Genomic DNA, 22,068 nt, shown 5'->3' with positions numbered 1-22,068 from the left:
AAAGAGATTCAAGGTATGGAAAAACTGTGAAACTATAGTGCTGTGTGGAAAAGGCATGTGCTTACTTGTCCCCCATAATTCAGTTGGTGTTTGCAACTGATGGATGTCCCCCATCTGAAGGAGGTTAAGGCCCTGGCTGGACAGCCTGACAGAAAAAGATTCTTTTTCACAAATTCAGGGGAACTCCATGTGGATTCACAGATTTGTCTGAGCATGTCAAACTGCTGGAACCAGACCTTGTATATGTTAGCATGAGTTGGCAGTCTGTAGTGAGATTGGATAACACAGGACCTCAAACAATCTGTTTTAGATAATAATCTTGGGAATGTTCCTTGTAGTAACATACTTGGTGCATTCAGCTTGTTTCTTATATCCATGGTATTATGTCAAAACCTTTTCTGGTCATTCTTATGTCTTAATGATATTTCTGATGCTTTGGGGCAGAAGTTTAATTTATGAACTCTTAAAATACAATAGCAACACTTAAAAAGAAAATGAAAATTAATTCATTTTATTAATTCATATTATTTAATGCTTTAAATGGGCATTATTTCAAACTCCTTTTTCAAATGAAGTTCTGTTTTCCTCAGATAGTGGATTATAAATCAAAACTGATATTTAGAATGTTGGTTTGGATATAATAGTACACTTCCCACTATGTATTAATCAGGCTTGGCTGAATACATAAACAATGCCACTATCTCTAGCCAAATGAATTTTTGAAACTTAGAAAATATGCTGGCCATCACCAAGGTACTTTTTAGTTGCAGTATTTAGAGTGCTTCTTAAAAATCAGTCATTTCACTGTTGAATCATGGTGATTCATCAAGACTGGTTGCATTAATTTAACACGGGAAGAACAGTTTTGTTTGCAAGCAAAAATACTGTTAGGCTTAAAATGGTCTACCTAAGCCAGGCTTATGGGAAGGGCATATGCAGGGTCGTTGTGTTTCCAGTGCTAAATTGAATCACTTGTCTGACTGCAGCAAATGTTTTCACTTCCTCCTTGTAGTTCTATGTTAAAATTTATTTGTAGTTCCTTAACTAAGTGTTATTGAAATGTCTTTTCTTAAGCATTTGCCCTAGCATTTGGGCAAATGACATCAGATATCAGCTAGGCATTGGAAAAAGTGGTGATGCTGTCCTTACCATTGTCACTGCTGGTACCTGAAGGAACTGTGACCGTTGTTTGCAGATATTCTTTAGTTATTTGCAGGAGCAAATATGCAATTTGTGTAGAGAATTAGTGCTGCAATTAAGAGTTTATGCTTTTTGAATGAACTTAGTTCTGTTGAGGTAGTCTTGCCACTTATAATTATCATTTTCAGTATCTGATATAATAATCTCATTTATGCTTAGACTTGCAAACATGGTTGGACTTGAGTACAGACAGGAAGGATGTATGCTCTGGAGGAATTTAAGTTAGGACCCACTCTGTCTCAGAGACAGTGCCACTGATTGGATGGAATCTCTGTCTTCTCAGGCTTGGCATGAGGCAGACAGCCTGATGGTGTTGGCCAGAACCACTCCACAGGACTCTCTTCCTGTGGGAACATAATACCAGAGCTTACAATGGCTCAGGATTCACTTGAACCCAGATGTCTGACATGCAGACTGGATGCAGTCCAAACTGTCAAGGTTCTTTCTGCATATCTGGCAAGCCCAGTTACAATTTGTTTTATATTTTCAATACTGTTTAAGCAGCAGTATACCAGTAAATTATTTATTTTCTAGTAAAATCTTAGACTTCAAGTTACAAGAAGGCATTGTAAGAGGAATTTGATACTGGCATCTTCCAGGTGAATTTAGACCCTGATGTTGCCTTCTGAGTTAATAATTGAGTTCATAATGAAAAATACCACCGAAGAGAAACACTTATTTTTGCATTCACAATGTAAGGAAGGAGTAATTGAAAGCTGCAGTCTGTTCATACATATATTTTCACCATTTATAATAGAGTTTTATTTGGAAAATCCTTGTTTCTGATGTATTGCATAGGATTTTTTATTTTGTAAGTTTTATATGTTGTTTCAGAAGTAAAGAACTGTGCGCATTTTATGTACAAAACAGTAGCAGGACAAGAGCTTTGACCAAGAGTAAAAAGACAAACTCTGATATTTGAAAACAGCTTTAGGATTTTTAGAGGAGATACGGAGTAAGTGGTCTTAAGACTGATCATAGAGGTCTTAAAAAAAGATTCATGTGTAGTATTTGTTTCACAGATACAAGGTGTGGTAGAAATTTGTGATTCATCAAGTCAGGATATGAATGTAGGAGTTCCTGCTTCCAGGCTTCTGTCTGATGGGTTGCTCTTCCCTGTATAGAAAGTTTGTAGATTCAGAATTTTCTACATATGGGTATCAGAATTTTTTATTTAGTGAACATTGGGGTAGAGTCTGTCAGGGCTTATTCCCCAGTATTTCTATATCTGAAAGGATCCAAAACCTGGCTTTTCTGCTAAAGTTCAGTTTTAATTGCTGAAGGTTCAGGAAATTGCATAGTTGGCCTGAAGTCTCCCCTTTCTTCCATAAACCACTTCCTGTTTGGAAGAAGCTGAGTTCACAAATGTGAAAGTTATGAGAATAGAATATCTACTATTCTGTACTGCAGTATGAGGAAAAAAAATATTCATTTGTTATGGAGAATGAGGTCTAGTACAGTCTGCCATAACTCTTGTTTGCTAGATTTATGGCAACAGTTTTTATGGAATAAATGCTTTGTAGACAGTATAACTTAAGTTAATATAAATAATTTGATTTCTGTTAACTAGCTCAGTTTTGGGATTGTGTCTGGATGTAAAATAAAAATGGTTTCTTTGAATATGTGTTCTAAAATTAATCCTTCCTTGTGTTTGTCTTTGATGAAGTATTTGGCTTTAAGCATCTAGCAGTGTGGCATCACAGAGGGATATTGGACTTGCCATTTATACCATTTTGGCTTGGTGTAATTTTTAATGGATATCAATCGTGTCATTTCAGAACATCTCGGTGAAGAGATTATTTGTAATATTCTGAAACTATCTCTTGTTTTTTTAACTGCATCTACCAAAAAAAGGTGAAAGTTTTCCACAAATAGGACAATGATAGTTTTATTTTTTCTCACTGTATTGTTTATAGGCACCTACTCTGCTCATACTAAATCAGCAGCCGAGAGCTGGCTCATGCACTGTTTTATGTGTTAGCTTCTAGCTGTGGATTTCTCCACAGAGAATGTTTTTTAAAGCTAAGTTTTGTGATAGTAGTTCCATATTGTCTATTGTAAGCTTTTGTTTTCTTATTTGCTTCTTTAAGCATGGAGTCATTGCTACAGAAGATGATGAATATTTTATTGAGCCTTTAAGAAATATAACAGAAGATTCTAGTAACTATAATTATGGGAATGGTCATCCTCATGTTATATACAAAAAATCTACCATGCACCAGCAGCACCTCTATGATCACAGTCACTGTGGAGTCTCAGGTAAACAAGAATGAGTGTCATTCCTTTTAAAAAATGGTAATTCGAGATGTATTTTAAGATCTTGCTTGTTTCACATTTAAGACATAGTGAAGAATGTAGCTATGAGAATCTTCATTCTGGGTGATGTAATGTCTTGTTGAAAAGTAGTTTTGATTTTTTTCTTATTTTTTTTCAGATTCAGATTGAGAATATAGTGTATTTCAAAAACTAAGACAGCAGGAATGAGTCTTGTTTAATGCCTATATTGTGTACAGTGGTAGAAATGAGCACAGGCTTACGCAAAATATGAATAAATGTACTTCATTTCCCAACAGGAAAGCATGCTTGAATGACTACATGTTACAGCTCAGTGCTTAGTATGTGTTCAATCTCATTTGAAGAAACTTGATATGCAATAAATATGTCAGCATTATGATTATCAATACATTTGGAACTGAGTCCATATCTTTCTTGTTTACAGAGGTTTATAGTGTTTTGGTACTTGTTTTTGGTCCAGTTGTTTGACATTATTCCATTATAGTCAAGTATGTGATTTATCTGTGCCTTATAGGCAGGATTATATAATTTTGATGGAGAGATATTTTCTTTGTAAAGTAGTTTTAACTCTACAGATACAGGTTTTGAGTACTCTGACATAACCCTTGATTAAACTGAAAACTAACTTCTTGAAGACGGCATGGAGTAAATCTGACAAGTTCTTTTAGAACACAAAAGTAATTTTTTAACGTGCTAGAAAAATGTTTTAACCTTGTCAATTGTTTATATTTCAGTAATAGCTTATAGTATTTCTATAATTTTAAGAATAGTAATTCTTAAAAGTTCATTCATAAGCAGTTGTATTCCATGAAATTCAGTGCATGGGACAGACTGACAATAACTAATCTTAAAATAAAATAATAGTTCATTGATGTAATTTATTTTAGCTTCTTTTGGAGTTTATAATGTTTAGTGGCACCAGCTGTCTAAGCTTACAGTACAGATTGTCTGCAAGATCCATTCTTGGGAGATAGCTTTTTCTTGAGTGTTTCAGTTAATTGTGTTTATGGAATGTCAGACTTCATGTGTGTAACTTCTGTTTTAGTTTGAGAGCATTATTCAATATACATGCTTAGAGTATTGCAAAACAAATCTCTTAAATGTTACTGCCTGCTAACTGATTGTGAAATAAGGGTACTAGTATATGTTCATTTTCCTGGGAGAGCTCTCACTTAAGCTGCTTGAAATAAGTGGAAGGTTTTGAAATGTAGGTACATGTAATTTTTACCATTATTATATCCCTACAAAAAGAAAGGATCTTGGCCTCTGTTGGATCTTATCTTCTAGAGTAATGCTTCAAAGTCATTCTCCTCCAAGCCATGAAGCAGAGGCAGCTGCTTTTGTCAGGTTGTGTTCAGTTATTCTGGTGGTATCTGTTACATGGATCACAGGTTGATCAGCGCTATACATATTGCATGCATTTTTTGTAAAACATGGTATAATATTTAGCATTTATTACTTAGTATAACTGATGGTACCTTTTTTCTTGGAAGCTCCTGTGCATTCCCTCAGCTTTCATAGCCTGAAGTCCTTAATTATTGAAGTACTAAAGTATTGCTTTTTACAAGCCTGAGAATATTATGATACTCATTCATCTCAGTTTCTCCTTTTCCTGTTGTTCTGTATACTATTTCCACTCCATTAAAATGTCCAAAAAATTCACTCTCTGCCAAGACTGCAAGGTCTTGCTTTTCCAGATGACATTCTGTTTTACCCTCATGGGTAACAAAGCCTTTTAAACTCATTTTCTTACCACTGTTGCAGCTTTATCTTAAAGGGAAATAGCATACAAAGCATCCTGAAATACCTAAAAAAAAAGGCTAAAAAATAAAGTCAAATATTAATTTTCAGTTTTGCAGCTTTCACACCGAAGGATTAAAGCCAGGTATTCAGTGATGTTTAGGGAATTTGACTGGTTTTGGAAGTTTTGAATAGTCCAATTTTGTCTTTTAAAATGCAAACATCACAAAGCTGTAAGTACCTTTTGGCAGTATATGATTTATTTTGTCTGGAGACTGATTTTAACTTTGCCTTCAGAACAGTTTTCCTAGCACTCTATGCAGGGAGGAGTCTGCTTGAGAAACTGTGCCACTATTCATTGTTTGTCAAGTTTCCCCTACTGTAACCTAGTTTATTTTGTACCTCTTCTCCATCAGGGAAATAGTCAGGGTTTTGAAGTGTTGATAGAGACAAGGGCAGTGTAGTTTCTGACCTTTCTGAGAAGAATGACAATAATAGAATAGAAAGTGGAGTACAGAATTTGGTGAAAGCATGATCAGAATTGATTTGGATCAGTAAATGATGGGCCACTTCATAATCAATGGTAGAAATATGGTAGGTAATGCAAGAGGAGAATTGGAGAGGCATGAAGAATCAGATGAGAGCACAGGATACATTTTCATAATTTAAATTAGATTTTAAGCATTTAAACATAAAAATGTTCAAAATAAAATGTTGAATTTGTGTTTCATGCATGTATTGTCACCAGTTAATTTTGTAAATTTTATTAAATATAGCTGAAATCACTAAGGCCTTGGTAAGAAGTTTTCCACTGCCAAATTCCAATTGCTTCAATGGGGTTTGAGATCACTGGATTATCTTGCAAAATGCTGTATTTGTATAGGATTGAGAAACAACAAAAATTGACATATGAAAGCTGCAGAGTGGCAGATTATTTCTGGATAGTTGTCCTATTTTTTTGATTTATGTAGTGATTTCACTCATGTCAGACTTTACAGTTGGTATATTCTAAAATATGGAATAAAAGCTTGTTAAAAGCATGAAATAATGGTGCTAAAATATTTCAAAAAAACAGCATAATGTTTTGTTTTGAAATATTTTCATAGTTGCATTTAGCATAAGTTTGCTATTACATTTTAAGATATTTTTCCGTTTGTGCTTCTTTCTTTCTACCTTTACCACCACCCAATGTCTTAGATGACTGACTTAGGAATACTTGTGTACAGTAGTTGTGAACTCCATGTCTACATGGGTTTGGATTTCTTTTCAGTTGCAGTTTAAAACCTAATTTCACATTTTTGCAATAATTATTTTGGGATCAATTATAGTATTTTTCTGTGGTTTTTTTCTTTATTTTTCCATTTATTTTTACCTTTCTTTACTTCCTTATAATTATGTTCAATGTTAATGGAGCTTAATTTTTTTCTTTTTTAACTTATGAATGTGTTGAAAGAATGATGTTAAGTTGCCACATAACTATTTTCACTAAATAAATAATATATCTTTATTTATTGATATATTTTAGGAGTTATACAATTTTGAGATCAGCTGAAGCCTAAGCTTCTCATCTGATAAGAAAATGAGATATGGTTGTTCTTATGGAGCTCTCTGAGACCTTTGTTTGAAAGATAGTATGATGATCGTTCCAAAATAATATTTTTTTTTCCTCTGAAAGTTTTATGTTTGAAATCAGTAGGTTTTAAATCTTTAGAATAGTTTGCATGAATTTTGAGTGAAAATGTTGAATTAATGTGGAAGCAGTACTTTCTAAAATACTTCAAGCACTCCAAGAGCATCAGAAACTATCAGCATTTGTTATTTGAAAAAGAATGAATTTTAAAAAAATTTAGTAGAGTAGCTGTCAGAGAGAATGCCAGACATTTCTAAGACAAATAAGTATGATGAAAGTCTTTGAACAATTCAAGCAACTTTGAATTTTCTAGAATAGAGGTGAAAACCAGGAGAAAGCTTAGTAGTCATTAGAGAATCCAAACCAGGCTTTAATACTCTGTACAGGATTTTTTTAGAAAGAATTGTAACCATTGGAGAATGAGGACCATTTTGTTACTGGTGTTTTTATAACTAGCAGGTTTACTTAAATTTTTTGACTTTTCTAAAATATGCGCCTTTTAGAGCCAATACCATAGCCTCAAAAATCATGAAACAGTGCAACAGTAGGAATGCTGAAGGTTTGTATTCTTGGTTTTGACCTGAACATACATTCTTTGTGGTGTAGTTTTTCTCTTTGAAATCAGTGTGCTTAGCTGACTTGCATAAAGCATTGGTTTTTTATGGGAGGTTCTATCTCTATTCATCCTTAGCTGACCCTGTTTTAGTAGAAGTAATGATGCAAGAAAATTACTCATTTGAGCAGTCCCGTTCAGACAGCCAAAAATGCATCTATTAATGTTGTTGTGCTCATCTGTAAATACCAAGAATAACTTGGATATTTTGAAATCCTATTTGGATAAAACCAGACTAACAATATACTTTGCTAAATTTTAGCTTGAGATCTTTGCTGGCTCTTGTGGAAAAGGGATATATGATACACACTAAAAAAGCCAAAAAATTGAATCCATCCTTCCCTTCCTTTGTAGGGAAGGATGGATTCAATTTTTGTCTGAGGACAGGAATTAGAATTCAAAGTCATCTTGTAATGTTTGTTTTGCCAATAATTACAGCTCTTTGGATTTTTAATAATTTATCTCTTGCACAGAAGAAATATTTTTCTAAATATTTACCTGAAAAAAACTCCAAAAATCAACGTATTTAAACTGAAATTTTTGTTGAAATAACTATGGCAAGTATCCCATGTCAGGCCATTTAAAACTTTTATTACAGTTAATTCACAAGGTAGATAAAATATATTATGATAAGTTTCTGAAGTGAAAATTTATTCATTTTAGGCATGTAAGCCTAATTGCCTAAAAATTAGACTTTTGCAGGAGGGAAAAAGCTTTTTAGTGTGTTATGAGCATGTTTAATCCTTAGTAATCAGATAATTTTTACAATTATTTTGAATTTTTGGTTTCTAGTATTTTTTTCCAGAGGTTACAGCTGTTCTTGTTCTTATTCTTAAAATTCTGATGTGTTCTTGTGGTTAATTATAACTAATCTTTAATAGTAATATGAATGTGCAAAATCAGACATATTAAGAGAGGATTTTTGCTTTATCATGCTAATTCAAATTTAAAGGGAGTTGAGATTATTGGTGCTCAAATTTGCCTTTCCAATATATAAGTTAGTTAAAAATAATTTAGAAAAGAAAGAAATTTAATTTTTCTTTGCCTCAAGAAAGACTCATTTGCTAGAAACTTGGGAGATGGCAATCTCAACATAAACCATCTGCATTTGAATGAGTTTTACTAGTGACTCCCTCTCAAGTATTTTAATTGTTTTGGCTCCTAGAAGACCTCACAAGAAGCGGCAAACCTTGGTGGATGAATGATGCATCTGCTTTTCCAGCTTCACGTCCAGTCAATGGCACAGGAAGTAGTCATAGTCGACAGAAGAGATCTGTGAGCCTTGAACGGTTTGTGGAAACGCTGGTAGTAGCAGACAAAATGATGGTGGGATACCATGGACGCAAAGACATTGAACACTACATTTTGAGTGTAATGAATATTGTAAGTTTCATCCTTCTCCCTTGTTCTTATCAATGCCTATGTACTGAAATGATAATGGACCTATCAAGTGTTTATTTATTGCCATGAATGATGCTTAATATAAGTACTAGCTTGCAGAAATGAATAGTTTAAATACTGGGAATCTTGGCGTTTTGGGAAAATGTCAAGAAGTGTGTTGTGATCACTTTTAAATTGTTGTCTTTAATTTTGAATTCAAATAATTACATTCAGATTATACAGTTCTATTCTGCTTATATTGACTCTCTAGATGCTCATTGTGCTGGATGAATTATGAAACAAGGTATAAACAGTTTCAACTGAAAAGCGTGACTTAAAAAGGGTTTTTTTTAACAGAATGGTCATTTTTTTTGGTCAAAAAATAACTTATATTTAGGTGACGTACTTTACATTATGGAACTACATGAGGAAATTGGGCTAATTTTTAACTATTTAGGAAGCAAGTTGTGTTTCTTGTCTGACTTTGTGCCTTTTCTTATTTTCTGGAGGTCAGGTTGCCAAACTTTATCGTGATTCCAGTCTAGGAAACGTTGTGAATATTATAGTGACACGTTTGATTGTCCTCACTGAAGATCAGGTAAGAGCTGTTGTGCTAAGCTTTATACCTTGTGAAATACAAGTTATGTTATTATAGAATGTAGAGTTATTTAAATATAGATTGAAGTGGCTGCCTCAGAGTTCAAAACCTATCACATAATTTTTCACTGCTTTAATCAAGATGAAGCAGTTCAAAGGAATATTCCTTGCGTATCATCTCAAAGATATGTATTCTTACTTCAGGTGACTATTATTACACCTTCGGGGATGTCAGTTTTATTTTTAGATCTGTATTTTGATTTATTTTTTTTCTGTATTGACAAAATTATTATTAAAGTTGGAGCAGAAAGAATGATGGTTCAGTAATACGCAGCTGAACTTGGGGTCAGATTTTACAGAAATAAAATTTGGCAAGAAGATTTTATTCCTAGACACCACTGCTTCTAATTATAGTCCCATTTTAGTTTTCAAAAGGCTTAACAACTGACCTTAGTAATTTGTTTGGAACATTTCTGGTATGCATGTTGTATTGCAGCCAAACTTGGAGATAAACCACCATGCAGACAAGTCCCTCGATAGCTTCTGTAAGTGGCAGAAATCCATTCTCTCCCACCAAAGTGATGGAAACACCATTCCAGAAAATGGGATTGCCCACCATGATAATGCGGTTCTTATTACTAGGTATGGTCATCATAAGTATTGTGTTTATTTTATTTCTTGTAGCTTTCTTGTTCTTAGCATATATATGTCTAGAGGCTAGTTGCAAAATAATATATTTGGTAGGTAACCTTTAAAGGAGGAAAATGAATAGATGGGTTGTCTTAAATATATCAGATTATTAAAGTTTAGATTAAGAATTTGGAAAAGTAAGATCTGCAAATCACTTGCTTCTGCTGTTATTTTCACTTGACAATACAAAGTATTACAGTAGAAAAGATGAATCCTATTGAACATTTTATACTTTCATAATTGAAAAGAATTCATAAGATTGCAGAGAAAAAAAGAGAATGAAAAATGTATTGTTAACCATGTAAAGTGTTTTTGTAAGAATTTCAAGCCAGAACTTCAACTAGTGTAATAGTATTTCTCTGAAAACAGGTTCTTGCAGATTCCAGCAATATGAGACTCTGCTTTGTAGCTGGTTTGATTTATTATGCTTAATTAAGATGAGAACTGACAATTTTAATAGGTAGTTTCAAAGCCTGCATATGTGCCTATTTGTTTGCTTCTATTTCACTGTTACTCTGATAAATTCAACATAACCTGCACTGTAATCCTGTGATCCTGATAAAGGCATTTGTGTTTCTCCCTTTGCAGTTTGGTGTAGGCAACTGTACTTTACCAGAAGATAAGTCTCATTATTATTTAAGGATACTATTTATTCTTTTTTGTTTTGTTTAAGTAGCAGCAGGTTCATATGCTCTTTTTTTGATTAGGATCTTTTAATTGTGATTTCTGCTTTCCAGAACAAATTCTGTACTGCTTTGTATGTAACCTATTTTTTTTCTGCATTCACTGCAGAAAAATTGAAATAGTGGTTAAAATAATGTATCTTTTGTATAATTTTGCATAGCATTTGTGGAAGTTGTTTTTTTTTTTTTTTTTTTTTCCTGAGGGAGGTGGTGTTTTTTCTTGGTTTTGTTTTGCATAATGAACAAATATATTTGAGAGGAAATAGAACCTAGTGAATCACTTGTATGTATTTTGTATTAATATTTCAGATATAATTACGTATGATCCTAAATAGTACATAGTAAAAATCAGAGTGATTAAATGCTAGAGTAATTCAGAAAGCTTTTAGATTTCAAGAAGTGTAAAAAAAAGATTAAACTCTGATACAAATAAATCAAATGCAATGAAAAATAAAATAGTTGCATTCTAAGGTCTTAATTTTTCACAGAGGCTTTTGTTTATGATCAGTTTTGTGCCTATAAGTAATACCTTCACTAGGACTTTTGAAGCAGAATATGTGATCACAGCTTTGCTGCACATGAAACTTTCACTGGTATAATTTAGACAAGTGAAAAGGGGTAATCCTTGGGTGGTATCGTTGTGTCAGTTGAAGCTCTTTAATGTACCTATGCCTAAGTTGTATTGGCAACTCTGTATTTTTACTGCTACAGCTGACTAACCTGACACTTTGTTGGTGGTATTCGGCATTACAAATCACAGTTGTTGTCTTTTGCAGCTGTGCTTTAATGTATTTGATTACTGTATATTCTGTACTGGCTTCCCTGATGTGGTAGTGTGTTCCAGTGGGATGTTCCCAGTGTAGTTCCAAACAGATCTGTGTTTCCAGACAAAAGCTTAAGCCAGTGTTAACTTGCAAGCCTCCAAGTGTAAAAGGAGCAAGTTTTGAGAGAATGTGAGTAATAGCTATTCAAAATAACGTTTTTTCATCAAAAACCAATAAATATGGAGGACTTTTTATAGTTATTCATTATGGGGGCTATAATTATCTAAGTATGTAGCATGTGTATGCTGTCTTTTAAAAGGGATGTAAGAATTTTATAACTTCCTAGTTTTCTTCTAAGAAGTTTACACCTCCAAGAATATACCTATATTTTAAATCAGTGAAGTGCCTCAGTGTTGTGCCTGCAGGCTAGTAATACCTACCTTTATAAAGTTCAGTTATAAATGCTTTCACACCAAAATGCTTATAATAATTTATTTATATAATAATATAATAATTCTGATTCTTTAATATAATCACAAGGGCTGCACTAATCAATTTGAGTGGATAAATCCAGCTTTTACTGAAAAGTGCTTGCTATCCCAGCTGTTACTAATAAAATGAATCAGGTTATGTGAAGAATCACTAGTTCTTTTTGGGGTTGGAATGAATAAGGACAAATTTATATTCCTATTAATATGTAAATCCACTACTTTAATAATTCTAAATGAATTGCTGAAATGTTGATACACTTGTTTTCATTCTCTTGTGTATCTTTCACTTGAGAAACCAGATTTAAGGCATTATATGAGAAAGAAAAGGATATGGCTATGGTTCTTTAAAATCATAATGTACTGGAAAAGTCTTTAATGACCACGTCTATCCAAAGGAATTTGAGCCTATACTACCGAAAATTAGGATACTTTTTAGTCACTCCACTAGTATTTTGAAAGCAGTTTCCTGAGTCTATCCCACTGATGCTCCTCTACTTTGTACAGAGTAATTACATTTTTATTGACTTTGACACTGGAATCAATTTTTTGCTCATTGTGTGTACTTCTACTTTATGGAAAGTAGGAAAGTTTCAATTCAACATTATGAATAGTTTTGTGTTGATTAAAACCAGATTTTTTTAGTAAGTATTGATGCATTTGAAAATATTACTGAATCCTATCTAAGTATTTAAGTTTGCAACTACAACAGTCTTTATCTGAAATGTGGGGCAGAGGATTTAAGAAAATGAGTCATTCTTTTCAACCATGTAAATTAAGACAGCACTTCACCTTTTCTTTGCTATCCCTTCATGCTGCTTTTAAAGATGTCACGGTCTGAATTGGGAAAAACAGTATTAAGGCAGCACATTCTCTAGGAGCATTTGCTTGACCAATGCAGAAAGACTTTTGTATCCTGAATAAGCTGTATAAGACTTTTGTATCCTAAATAAAACCAGGTAGCCTCACTAGAGTGGAGGTATGTCAAACTGATCTCTTAAGTCCCGCAGAGGCGTTGCCATGCCTACTAAGCCACCAGTCTTTGGACAAGAGCCTGCCTGTGTTTGGTGTGCCTGGTCTATAGGCTGTGGTTCTGCAGCCACCCTGCAGTCTGCTAAGTGGGTAGGGAATTTGCAGAAAACTTCTTGTTTGCTAATTAAAAATACACAAGCCAGAGGCTGGTCTAAGTAAGACCTTATATTGTGGATCACCTACATTTTTCCTGTAAGAGAATATATTTAGGTGTCAGAATTCAGTGTTTTCTGCTGAAATTATCCAAGTTTGGTTCTTGGAGGCAGGTGGAAGTAAAATACTAGGCAGACAGACTTGAACTATGAGGTTGATTATTGGTGTAATGCTGTTAAGACAATGTCGCCTTTTTTTTAATGAAGATTTTAGATAAACCTAGTGAATCCTTAAAATTATTTTGTACTACAAAATAATAAAAATAGGAGAAAAACTTGAATGGATGTCTAATCTCAAGTCCTTTGATAAAGATAGAGCTCTTGCATTTGGTTTCTGTGTTCTTGCATCATTATGTGATAATCTTGCTTTTTAGCACAATGTCAGATTATTAAATTTAAAAGCCATAATTTTGAGGCTTGTGCATCCCACCCCATCTCTACCCCATTGTAGAGGTATCAATTTGCCTTTTTGAAGTTAGTTCTTATTTGGTGATTTGTTTTTTGAGCCTTCCTTGGTAAGCTGCTTCCTCTTTTTGTTTCTTCAGAAACTCTTTAAGAAATAGGGTCTCCATAGATTGCAAACCCACAAAACTTAAAAGCTATAGTGTACAGCTATTATTTTATTTTTATTTATGTTTTTGAACTAAGCTTCCTTCCATTTTGATTAGTTGCTTCTTTCTCTTGATCTTAAAGATCATGAAGTAGGAATTGTGGCATTCCTTAAGAATGCCTTCATTAACTATACATTATGAACAGAACCATTCCTTTTCCTGTGTACCTACATGGCCAGAAGGTTGGATTCTAGGTTACACTCTGCAACAGTATTGAGAAGGTGAAAAATTTTTTTAAATTTTTTTTTTCCTTTAGCCTGGAAGAGTTCTCCAGTGCTACATTTCTCTAAAGCTCAAGAGGGTTAGTTTGATTTGTCCAGGTACTAAATAGTTGTTTATCCAAATGATGTGTGGCTGACTCTCTAAACATTGCAGCAATGGAGTGTTTTGCTGCTGAGATGGAAGATTACTTTGCCTCCTGGTGTGCTAGTAGATCAAGTAAAAACCTGTACCGGATGGGCCATAGAAAGGAAGGTTTTGGGGGGAAGTTGAGGTGTGTGTCTCTAAAGGGACAGAATCTAATCTGTGAGATGCAATTGTTGTAAACAGAGAAACATTTGAAACCTCAGTCACTTAAGGAAACAGTACTTCTCAAAAACTGCTGAATGAAATGTCATCTACTGTTGGTAGTTCACACACCTTGACTTTGTTTTACGTTTTAAAAGGAAAACAAATTCACTATGCTTGACAAAATCATTAAGATCTCTTTGCAGCTAGGGTGCTTTTATGGAAACATTCTTGCAGAAAACTTACTAGACTTAATTTTAAGACTGTAAACCTGTGTGGTTTTATGTAGATACACCTTCTGAAATTCTTGACTTAAATACCTTGAAATACAAAAATCTTTTACTTGGATTGAAATCCACTTGAGCTAAGTTCTCAAGTGGTTTACTGCTTTAGCAACAATTACTTCCACAGCTCCACTAAACTGATATGCTCTGTTGGAAGGATCCTTATTTGATTGAATAAAGAATGAGAGCTGTAGATGTTTTTATTTTGATATAAGCTAATAATTGATATAATATCAACTTTGATAATTGATTAAGTCAAATACACCTCGATTTGCAGGTTGTACTGATGAGAGTAAAAATGCTCAGTATCCTAGATGGCACATTTTTTCTATTTGTCTGGGTCCTAAGTGGGTTTGTATGTTAATGTTGTGAGACAGTGAATGAGCTCTCTCTTAATAGACAGTTGTATTTTTGCTGGGTACTTGCAACTAGTTAAGTAGGTGTACTGCTAAGCCATGTGATATGGCTGCTATTGGCATTAACACCAGTATGAGCATGCAGCATTTCTCTAGCAACACTATTGAAGCCCATATGGGAGGCATTAGCATTATTACATGGTGGATTTTTTGAGTGTTTCAAGGAGAGAATTTTACAGAGCTGGGTTATGTTTATTGTATATGCATAAGATTAATTTCATGATGCTTCAATCAGTTGTTTGCTCATTCATGTGCCCTTATGGGTAAGGGGCACTTCCTTTTGTCTGTGAGATGCAAACAATGTGCAGGCCAGTGCTGCCAGTTTTTCTTAGGATACAGAAAGTATATTTAAATGGCAGCAATCCTAAACCCTTGTAATTCTTGTGGTTCATAATCTAAGAACAGAAATGTTTCTGACATTGCTGTAGATACTCAAGAGGAACAAAATGTTTCTTGTTTCGTTTTGCATACCTGTGTTGAGCTGACCACAATCATGCCTTTAATTTTTTTAATAACATTAGAGTTTTTAGGCAGCCAAGGATGGTTTTGTAGTTGCATTGGCCAGATAACAGTCCTAAAAGAAAATTTGTTTAATGGATACTCTTTTCCTTTTGCATGTCAGTTGCAAACCTATAGATTAGTAGTATATTTTTGTTCTGTAATAGTAAGTAGCATTGCCCCATCAGGTTCTGTACTAGTTAAGGCATTGGGTAGCGAGGTGAGGCCAACCAGCCGGGACTCTGCACATTCCTTTACTCCTGCAGGTCCGAGCTTATTATGCTTCTTTTCTGAGGCATTTTCCACTTTTCTTCTGGGCTTCTTAAGTTGTTGCAAGATTCCTGTTTTATACAAGGTACTCTTATCAAGCTCCATGAGCACAATTTCCTAGCTTTGTCTGATAAATCTGTAGATCCAAAGCATTTCTGTTCTCATGTAGCCTTGTCTTGGATCCTCATCCTGTGGCTAGTTCCTCAGTTTGTAAGAAGAGCTCCAATTTCAAGCAGTAATTCTGTGTCTTGTTTCTTACTTACTTGACTATGAAGTCCATTAAGCAGTTTTCACCCTTGCTTTTTGTGTAGCCTTTTAGCTTTTTCTACTGGAGTTCATTGAGATGAATTTAAGCCCCTGACAGGAGACTATGTTTCCTGATTTGATTTTTGCACAAAAATCATAAACGTGTCCATTGACTTGGTTTTCTTGTCACCACGTGTAAGATTGAGGGAGAGGTTTGAAAAGCAGAGAGGCATATATTGTCCCTAGTGTCTGTCTCTGTAGGTATATGAAAGGTATGGAGCCAGCTTCCAAATAGTAGCACTAAATTCCCATGTATCATTGTTTACAGGGAATTAAAGGGGTCCAAGAGGAAAAAATGTATCCGCATATTCAAAATGATGTATTTGGGGAAAAAACCCAAACAAAATTGAAGTCTTCTAGGGCTTTGCTCAGCAGACTGAGGAAAGTGAGGCATTTTATGTTGTGTACAGTGCTTCACATAGGAATGTTTATTCCAGGGTTTCTTTACAGGATGCATTCCTCACACTCCTTTTTAGAGACCCACTATTGACCACTTGAATCAGTCACGTTGCTAGATATGGCACCACTGTCATAGCTTTTATATTCTTACTTCCGTGTCAAAAACTTTTGGGGGTCTTTGCTATCTCTGCTAAGGCATATTCTTTGGAATGATGAGAGATTGATAAAAGAGAAATTGTGATTGAGATATGTGGCATAACAACTGTGATCTAGTGTGTAGATGATTCACTTTAGGTAAATCTGGGTCTAGAGCCATGCTCCACGATTGCAAGCACTGTGTATTCTGTGTGAGGGGGAAACCTACTCAAAGATCTCATGAAGAATTCTCTATTACCCATTTTCTGTCTTTTTGTGAGGTGAGAGTCTGTAGGCTGTGACATGACAGAAATCAGTAGATAAAACGGGCAATAGAAGAAAATAGGAAGTAGCTGGAAGTAAATGAAATCCCTTGGCATATTATGTAATTCCCCTTTCTGTGATAGTTATAAACATGTTGGGTGGGTTTTTTTATTCCCCCATCTCATGTTCGCAGGATAAGTTTTTAAATATTGTTCAGGTGTCCACTCATGGCTGAGAATTTTTTTATGAGTGCTTTTTTGTTTGGTTGGTTAATTGATTGGATTTTTTTGAGGGGTAGATGGGGGTAAATTTGTCTTTAAACTTTATTCCTAGATTTTGTAGCTGAAGGGAATCAAATAGGCTCTGTGGGATTTGAAGGAACTCATGTGGAACAATAAAGTAGCTAGAATGTGAATCTGAAAAACTGCTTATTGCATGGCAAATGTCAACCAGCAGGTTATTTGCAGCTAATTAACAAGCACAACGTGTGAGTGGAATGTTTTCTAATTAATAAAAAGGCTGTTGTTTTTAATTTCTGATGCCATTAGTTGACTCTTAGTGTACAGCTGGTTAGTTACAAGATGTGTATTCTGATTTAGTTCATAAAATTTTAGTCTGTGAGGGTGAAAGGATGGAAAAGGTATACCCAGAGTTTGCCTAATCCATTCCAGATGGACAAAATGTGTTCAAACTGTGCTTTATTTAATACCAAATCCAGAAAAGTGACCAATGTCATGGAGTTAAGCTCAGATTTTCATGCTCTGCCTTGAAGTCTGAAAGCTCTTTTCTCTCTCTTTTTTTTTTTTTTTGTTGTTGTTGTTGTTAAATTGGTTAAAATAAATGGTACCGAATAAAAAGACTCAATAAAAATAATGTTCTCCTATCTCAACTGAAATAGGCGAGACGGAAATTTTGGGTGTAATCCCACAAATTTATCTTAAGATGTCTCGCTGAGGGGAGCTGGTTAGACACCTGGTGATTTTCTGAATTGGAAGATTTGAGAATATCTACCAGCACACAGGATGAACAATGCAACTCATAACTGTCCCAGTTAAAGTCTTCCTCTAAATGTGGCAGTGAAACTTTTGGCAATTAATAATGCATCAGGATAAACTCATAAAATACCAAACTACATGTGCTGCTGATAGTAATGGTATGTTAATGCTTTCTGTAGTTTATAAATAATTTTTTCCATTTGTACACTAAACTTACCAGAGAAAGAAAAAAAAAAACCCAGTGAAAAATACCTTTTTATGTCCTATTCCCCCCCCTCCTTTTTTTTTTTTATCCAGGCATTCACCTTCTGAGTTGCACAAAGGGTCATAAAACTATTCAAATTATAGTTTTTCCAGGAAATGTTTGGTGGTAATAGTTTGGGATATCTGCTAGAACACTCAGTTACTGCTTGGCCAGATATCTGACAAAGGCCTTTCTAGCAGTTTCAAATGTTGTATTTTGCTTTTTTTTTAATAAAGTACATATACTTGTTTAAAAATATCTCATTTTTAAGTTTTCTTAGTAGTCCAAGTAGAATACTTACCTTCTTCTATGTTTTTCCCTTCTCTTGGGGATGTTATTATTTTCATAACCTACAATGACTGACAGAATAATACATTTGCCAGTATTTGAGTATTTTTTTTCTCATTCTTAACAATCCATAAAAACATATTAGGCTAGTTTATTCCCTGGATTTTGACCAGTTTTGGATTTTGATCTGTTGCATAAATTCTGTCTCTTGCCGCACATGAATATCTATGTACTACAATTTCATGTTTTCTTCACATTTTAAACATGAGTCTGGACTATTTAGCTCAACTTTACAGCTACCTTTTATTAGATTTGTTATGTATGAGTACATTAAAAACATGGTTTTAATTAGGACACTGGTTGTAAATTCATTCTTTTAGTGGCAACATCATATCTATTTAATTTTAGTATTCACTATTCTCTAGTTTCTGATAATTTACTCCAATCTTTCTAATGGAGGGCATGATTCTTTATGCTTTGAGATCACTTGCAGCATGACCATTATTTTAGTAGGATCTGGATAAGATTTCAATTTGAGTTTCTGGCTATTTGATTTTAATTATGCAAATAGTGAAGTAAAACCTAAACTGAGCACTGTCTGTTCCATGCTGCTTAAAACTTTCTGAAAAACATTGCAGTGGAATAATGAAGTAATGTGCATGAGTGTCTCAACCTTTTTTAAATTAGGTATGGTATTTTCTCTGAAGAGCTACCCATTTCTGTATTAAATTAATGGCTTTTATAAACTTTCCATCTAATTTTTAAGTATATTCAATGTGTTAAGTGTACTTTCCAAAGTGATTAGCACTACTTACAGTGGGTTTTTTGGTGATTTTTTTTCCCTTGTTTGCTTGCTCTCAGTGAATCTACAGCAAAGAAGTGACACTTCAAGGGAAGTGTCTGGAAATTTTCTAGTTATTTTCAAAGAACAGGTGTGAATAGGCAGGAGCAGGATATTACAGAGTCATCTCAAGTAAAGAAATAAATTGAATTTCATGTCTGCAATTGTAACTGTTCTGTTTCACTTTCGTAGTGTATAATGAAATGTAACTTTAATAGCTATTAAAATTCTGACAGACATGGATGGTGGAAGTAAAGAAAAAATCTGCAGTTAAAATTATATACTTGAATATTTTGTAATTGCCATGCTGGACTAACCACATGTGCAGGGGTAATTGGTACTGAAGTTGATTTTGAAATCAGATTTACTAAACAAGAGATAAATTTTTTCTATAAACTCATATAAAATCAAAGTCTTTTGTTTTCAGCTCAAATACAAATATTTTAATGAATGAGAAATTTGATATAGAAAATAAGAAACCACATTTGTTCACATATGATATATTCAGAATTCAATTACTGCCTATGTTGCATTCCCATTTATTTGTGAATATGCGTTCCCAGTTATTTCCTTGACTGGCATTTCTACTTTTCTAAAGATACATGTTTTACAGTCATTACTGTATGAACTAAGTGTAAGACACATGCTATACAGTCTTTGCTATATAAAGTTAACTCTGGAAAATATGGTTGCTGGAATATGAAGACTGAGATAACACTGAGAACTAACTGAAATTCTGGTCAAACCATTTATATTGTCAAAGCCTGTGAAAAAGCAGTGGTCTGGCAAACTGTAAAGAATTACATGTGCAATTGTAAACACATTCAATGACGAGGAAGTCTGGTGTAGATTTACTCTTTCATACACTATATTCTAGTTCCTCCTACCTTTATTTTTTTCAGTTCTCTTTTACTGCTGCCGCATTGACCTATTATCAGCAAGTGAAATTGTGGCAGTAGGAGTATTCTGAGTGGGAATATACTCCATAGTTGCAACAATTTTGGGGTTTTTTAATGCTATAATTCTTACTGATTTCTAGACTTGTAAATCTTTGAACTTCTGATTTGGCCTTTCCTTGCTGTATGTCTTCTCATCAATCTAATGGGGGCTTGCAATAACAATATTATCAACACTGTGAATAAAAAAATCTCTTCCAATACTGTATAATTGAGTGTCATTCTTAAATCACTAGTCATTCATTAAACACCCAAACATGCACTTATGCCAAATTCTAGATACTCCTAATTTAAACTACTAATATGCACTATATGTAGTATTTCAAGTCTGTATTGAAGCAGTCCATGACACCTGCTCTCCTGTGGGCTGATGGGGTCAATCTATCAGAGAGGGAGAAGAGCGTCTTCAGTTATAGGCTTGCCAGGCTGGTGAAGAGGGATTTAGGCAAAAGTTGCTGGAGGAAAGAAACCTCAATTCATTCCACTCCTACCAGTTTGATCCCAGGGCCAGCAAGACATGCCCTGAGTTTGGAGAGAGACCAGAGGTCAGGACAACATGTGAAGAGCAGCACAAAGGAATTCCAGCTGCTCAAGCCAGTAAATTGGCTTCATCCTTCACCAAGAACCTATTTTAAGTACCTCTGTGCTAACACAAGTAGCATGAAGAGTAAACAAAATCGAGTCCTGAGCATGCTTTCAGAGCTATGGTCTTACCAGTGTCGCAAAGATGTTGTGGGATGACTCCTATGACTGAATGCTGGAATGGAATGATGAGGCTGTTTCACAAAGACAGACAGTGGAGACAAGCAGAGGGTGTTGCCTTCTGTGTCAGTGACCAGTTGGAATGCACAGAGCTCTGCTTGATCATCTGTGGAGAGCTAACTGTGAGTTTACAGATTAGGATTTAAGGGAGGGCAGGTGACATTATGGTGGGGGTCTGAACAGGAAGACCAGGTGGGTGAGGCCCTCTATAGACAGATAGGAGCAGCCTTATGTTCCCAAGCACTGGTTGTTCTCACGGAGACTTCAGCCACTAAGAGAGCTGTTGAAGGGACAGCACAGCGGTAGAGTACTGTGGGATAAAGACTTGCACAGGGAAGAGCGGCCCAAGAAATCTGGTTAATATTCAGGTGTCATCTCCTCTAGGTCAGAAGCAATGCATCCTAACAAAGAAGAAGTCAGACAGAAATGCCAGGAGGCCTTCAAAGATGAACAAGGAGTTTCTGGACAAATGCAGACACAAAAATGTAAGAGGGTGGAAGCTTGCAGAGGGTGGAAGCAGGGAAAAGTAGGCTGGGAGGAATTCAGAGAGATTGTGTGAGCAGGCAGGGATCAGATTAGGAAAGCTAAAGCTCTGATAAAATTAAACTTGCTGAGAGCTGTCAAAGGCGACAAGGGAAACTTCTCTCAGTATGTCAAGGATAAAAGGAAAACTAGGGAAAATGTGGGTCCTCTCCAAAAGGAAGCAGGAGACTTGGTTACCTGGGATATGGAGAAGGCCAAAGTACTCAATTACTTTTTTTCTCAGTCTTCACTGTCAAGTCCTCCAGCCAACACTGCCTGAACTGCAGGAGGCAATACAGAATTGTATATTGCTGGCTATAAATATCAGTGGCTATCATTATAGAATGTAGAATCACTGGCTGTAGGAGAAGATCAGGTTTGTGACCATTTAAGGAACTTGAAGGTGCATGAGTCCATGGCATCTGCTGGGATGTATCCAGCTGTCCTGAGGGAACTGGTGAAGAAAAGGGTTAAGCCACTATTCATTGTATTTTTGAAACCATGAT

At 34.8% G+C, this 22,068-nt stretch overlaps 1 protein-coding gene across 2 annotated transcripts in view; it reads left to right on the top strand.

Annotated features, from left to right (window-relative positions):
- ADAMTS6 (ADAM metallopeptidase with thrombospondin type 1 motif 6) overlaps positions 1-22,068 on the top strand; it is a 134,627-nt gene that overhangs the window by 5,391 nt on the left and 107,168 nt on the right. The window contains exons 3-6 of one of the 2 annotated variants that reach the window (XM_054517918.1): positions 3,291-3,459; positions 8,647-8,861; positions 9,373-9,456; positions 9,952-10,097. In XM_054517918.1, the coding sequence (XP_054373893.1) occupies positions 3,291-3,459; positions 8,647-8,861; positions 9,373-9,456; positions 9,952-10,097 (614 nt within the window). Of the gene's footprint in view, positions 1-3,290; positions 3,460-8,643; positions 8,862-9,372; positions 9,457-9,951; positions 10,098-22,068 lie in introns of both variants that reach the window. The other variant, XM_036404041.2, reaches the window with a different exon arrangement.

Source organism: Molothrus ater, chromosome Z (genome assembly GCF_012460135.2).
Source record: "Molothrus ater isolate BHLD 08-10-18 breed brown headed cowbird chromosome Z, BPBGC_Mater_1.1, whole genome shotgun sequence".
Classification (NCBI taxonomy): Eukaryota; Metazoa; Chordata; class Aves; order Passeriformes; family Icteridae; genus Molothrus; species Molothrus ater.
The sequence above is the reverse complement of the archived record's forward strand: the minus strand, read 5'-3'. Positions and strand labels throughout refer to the sequence as shown.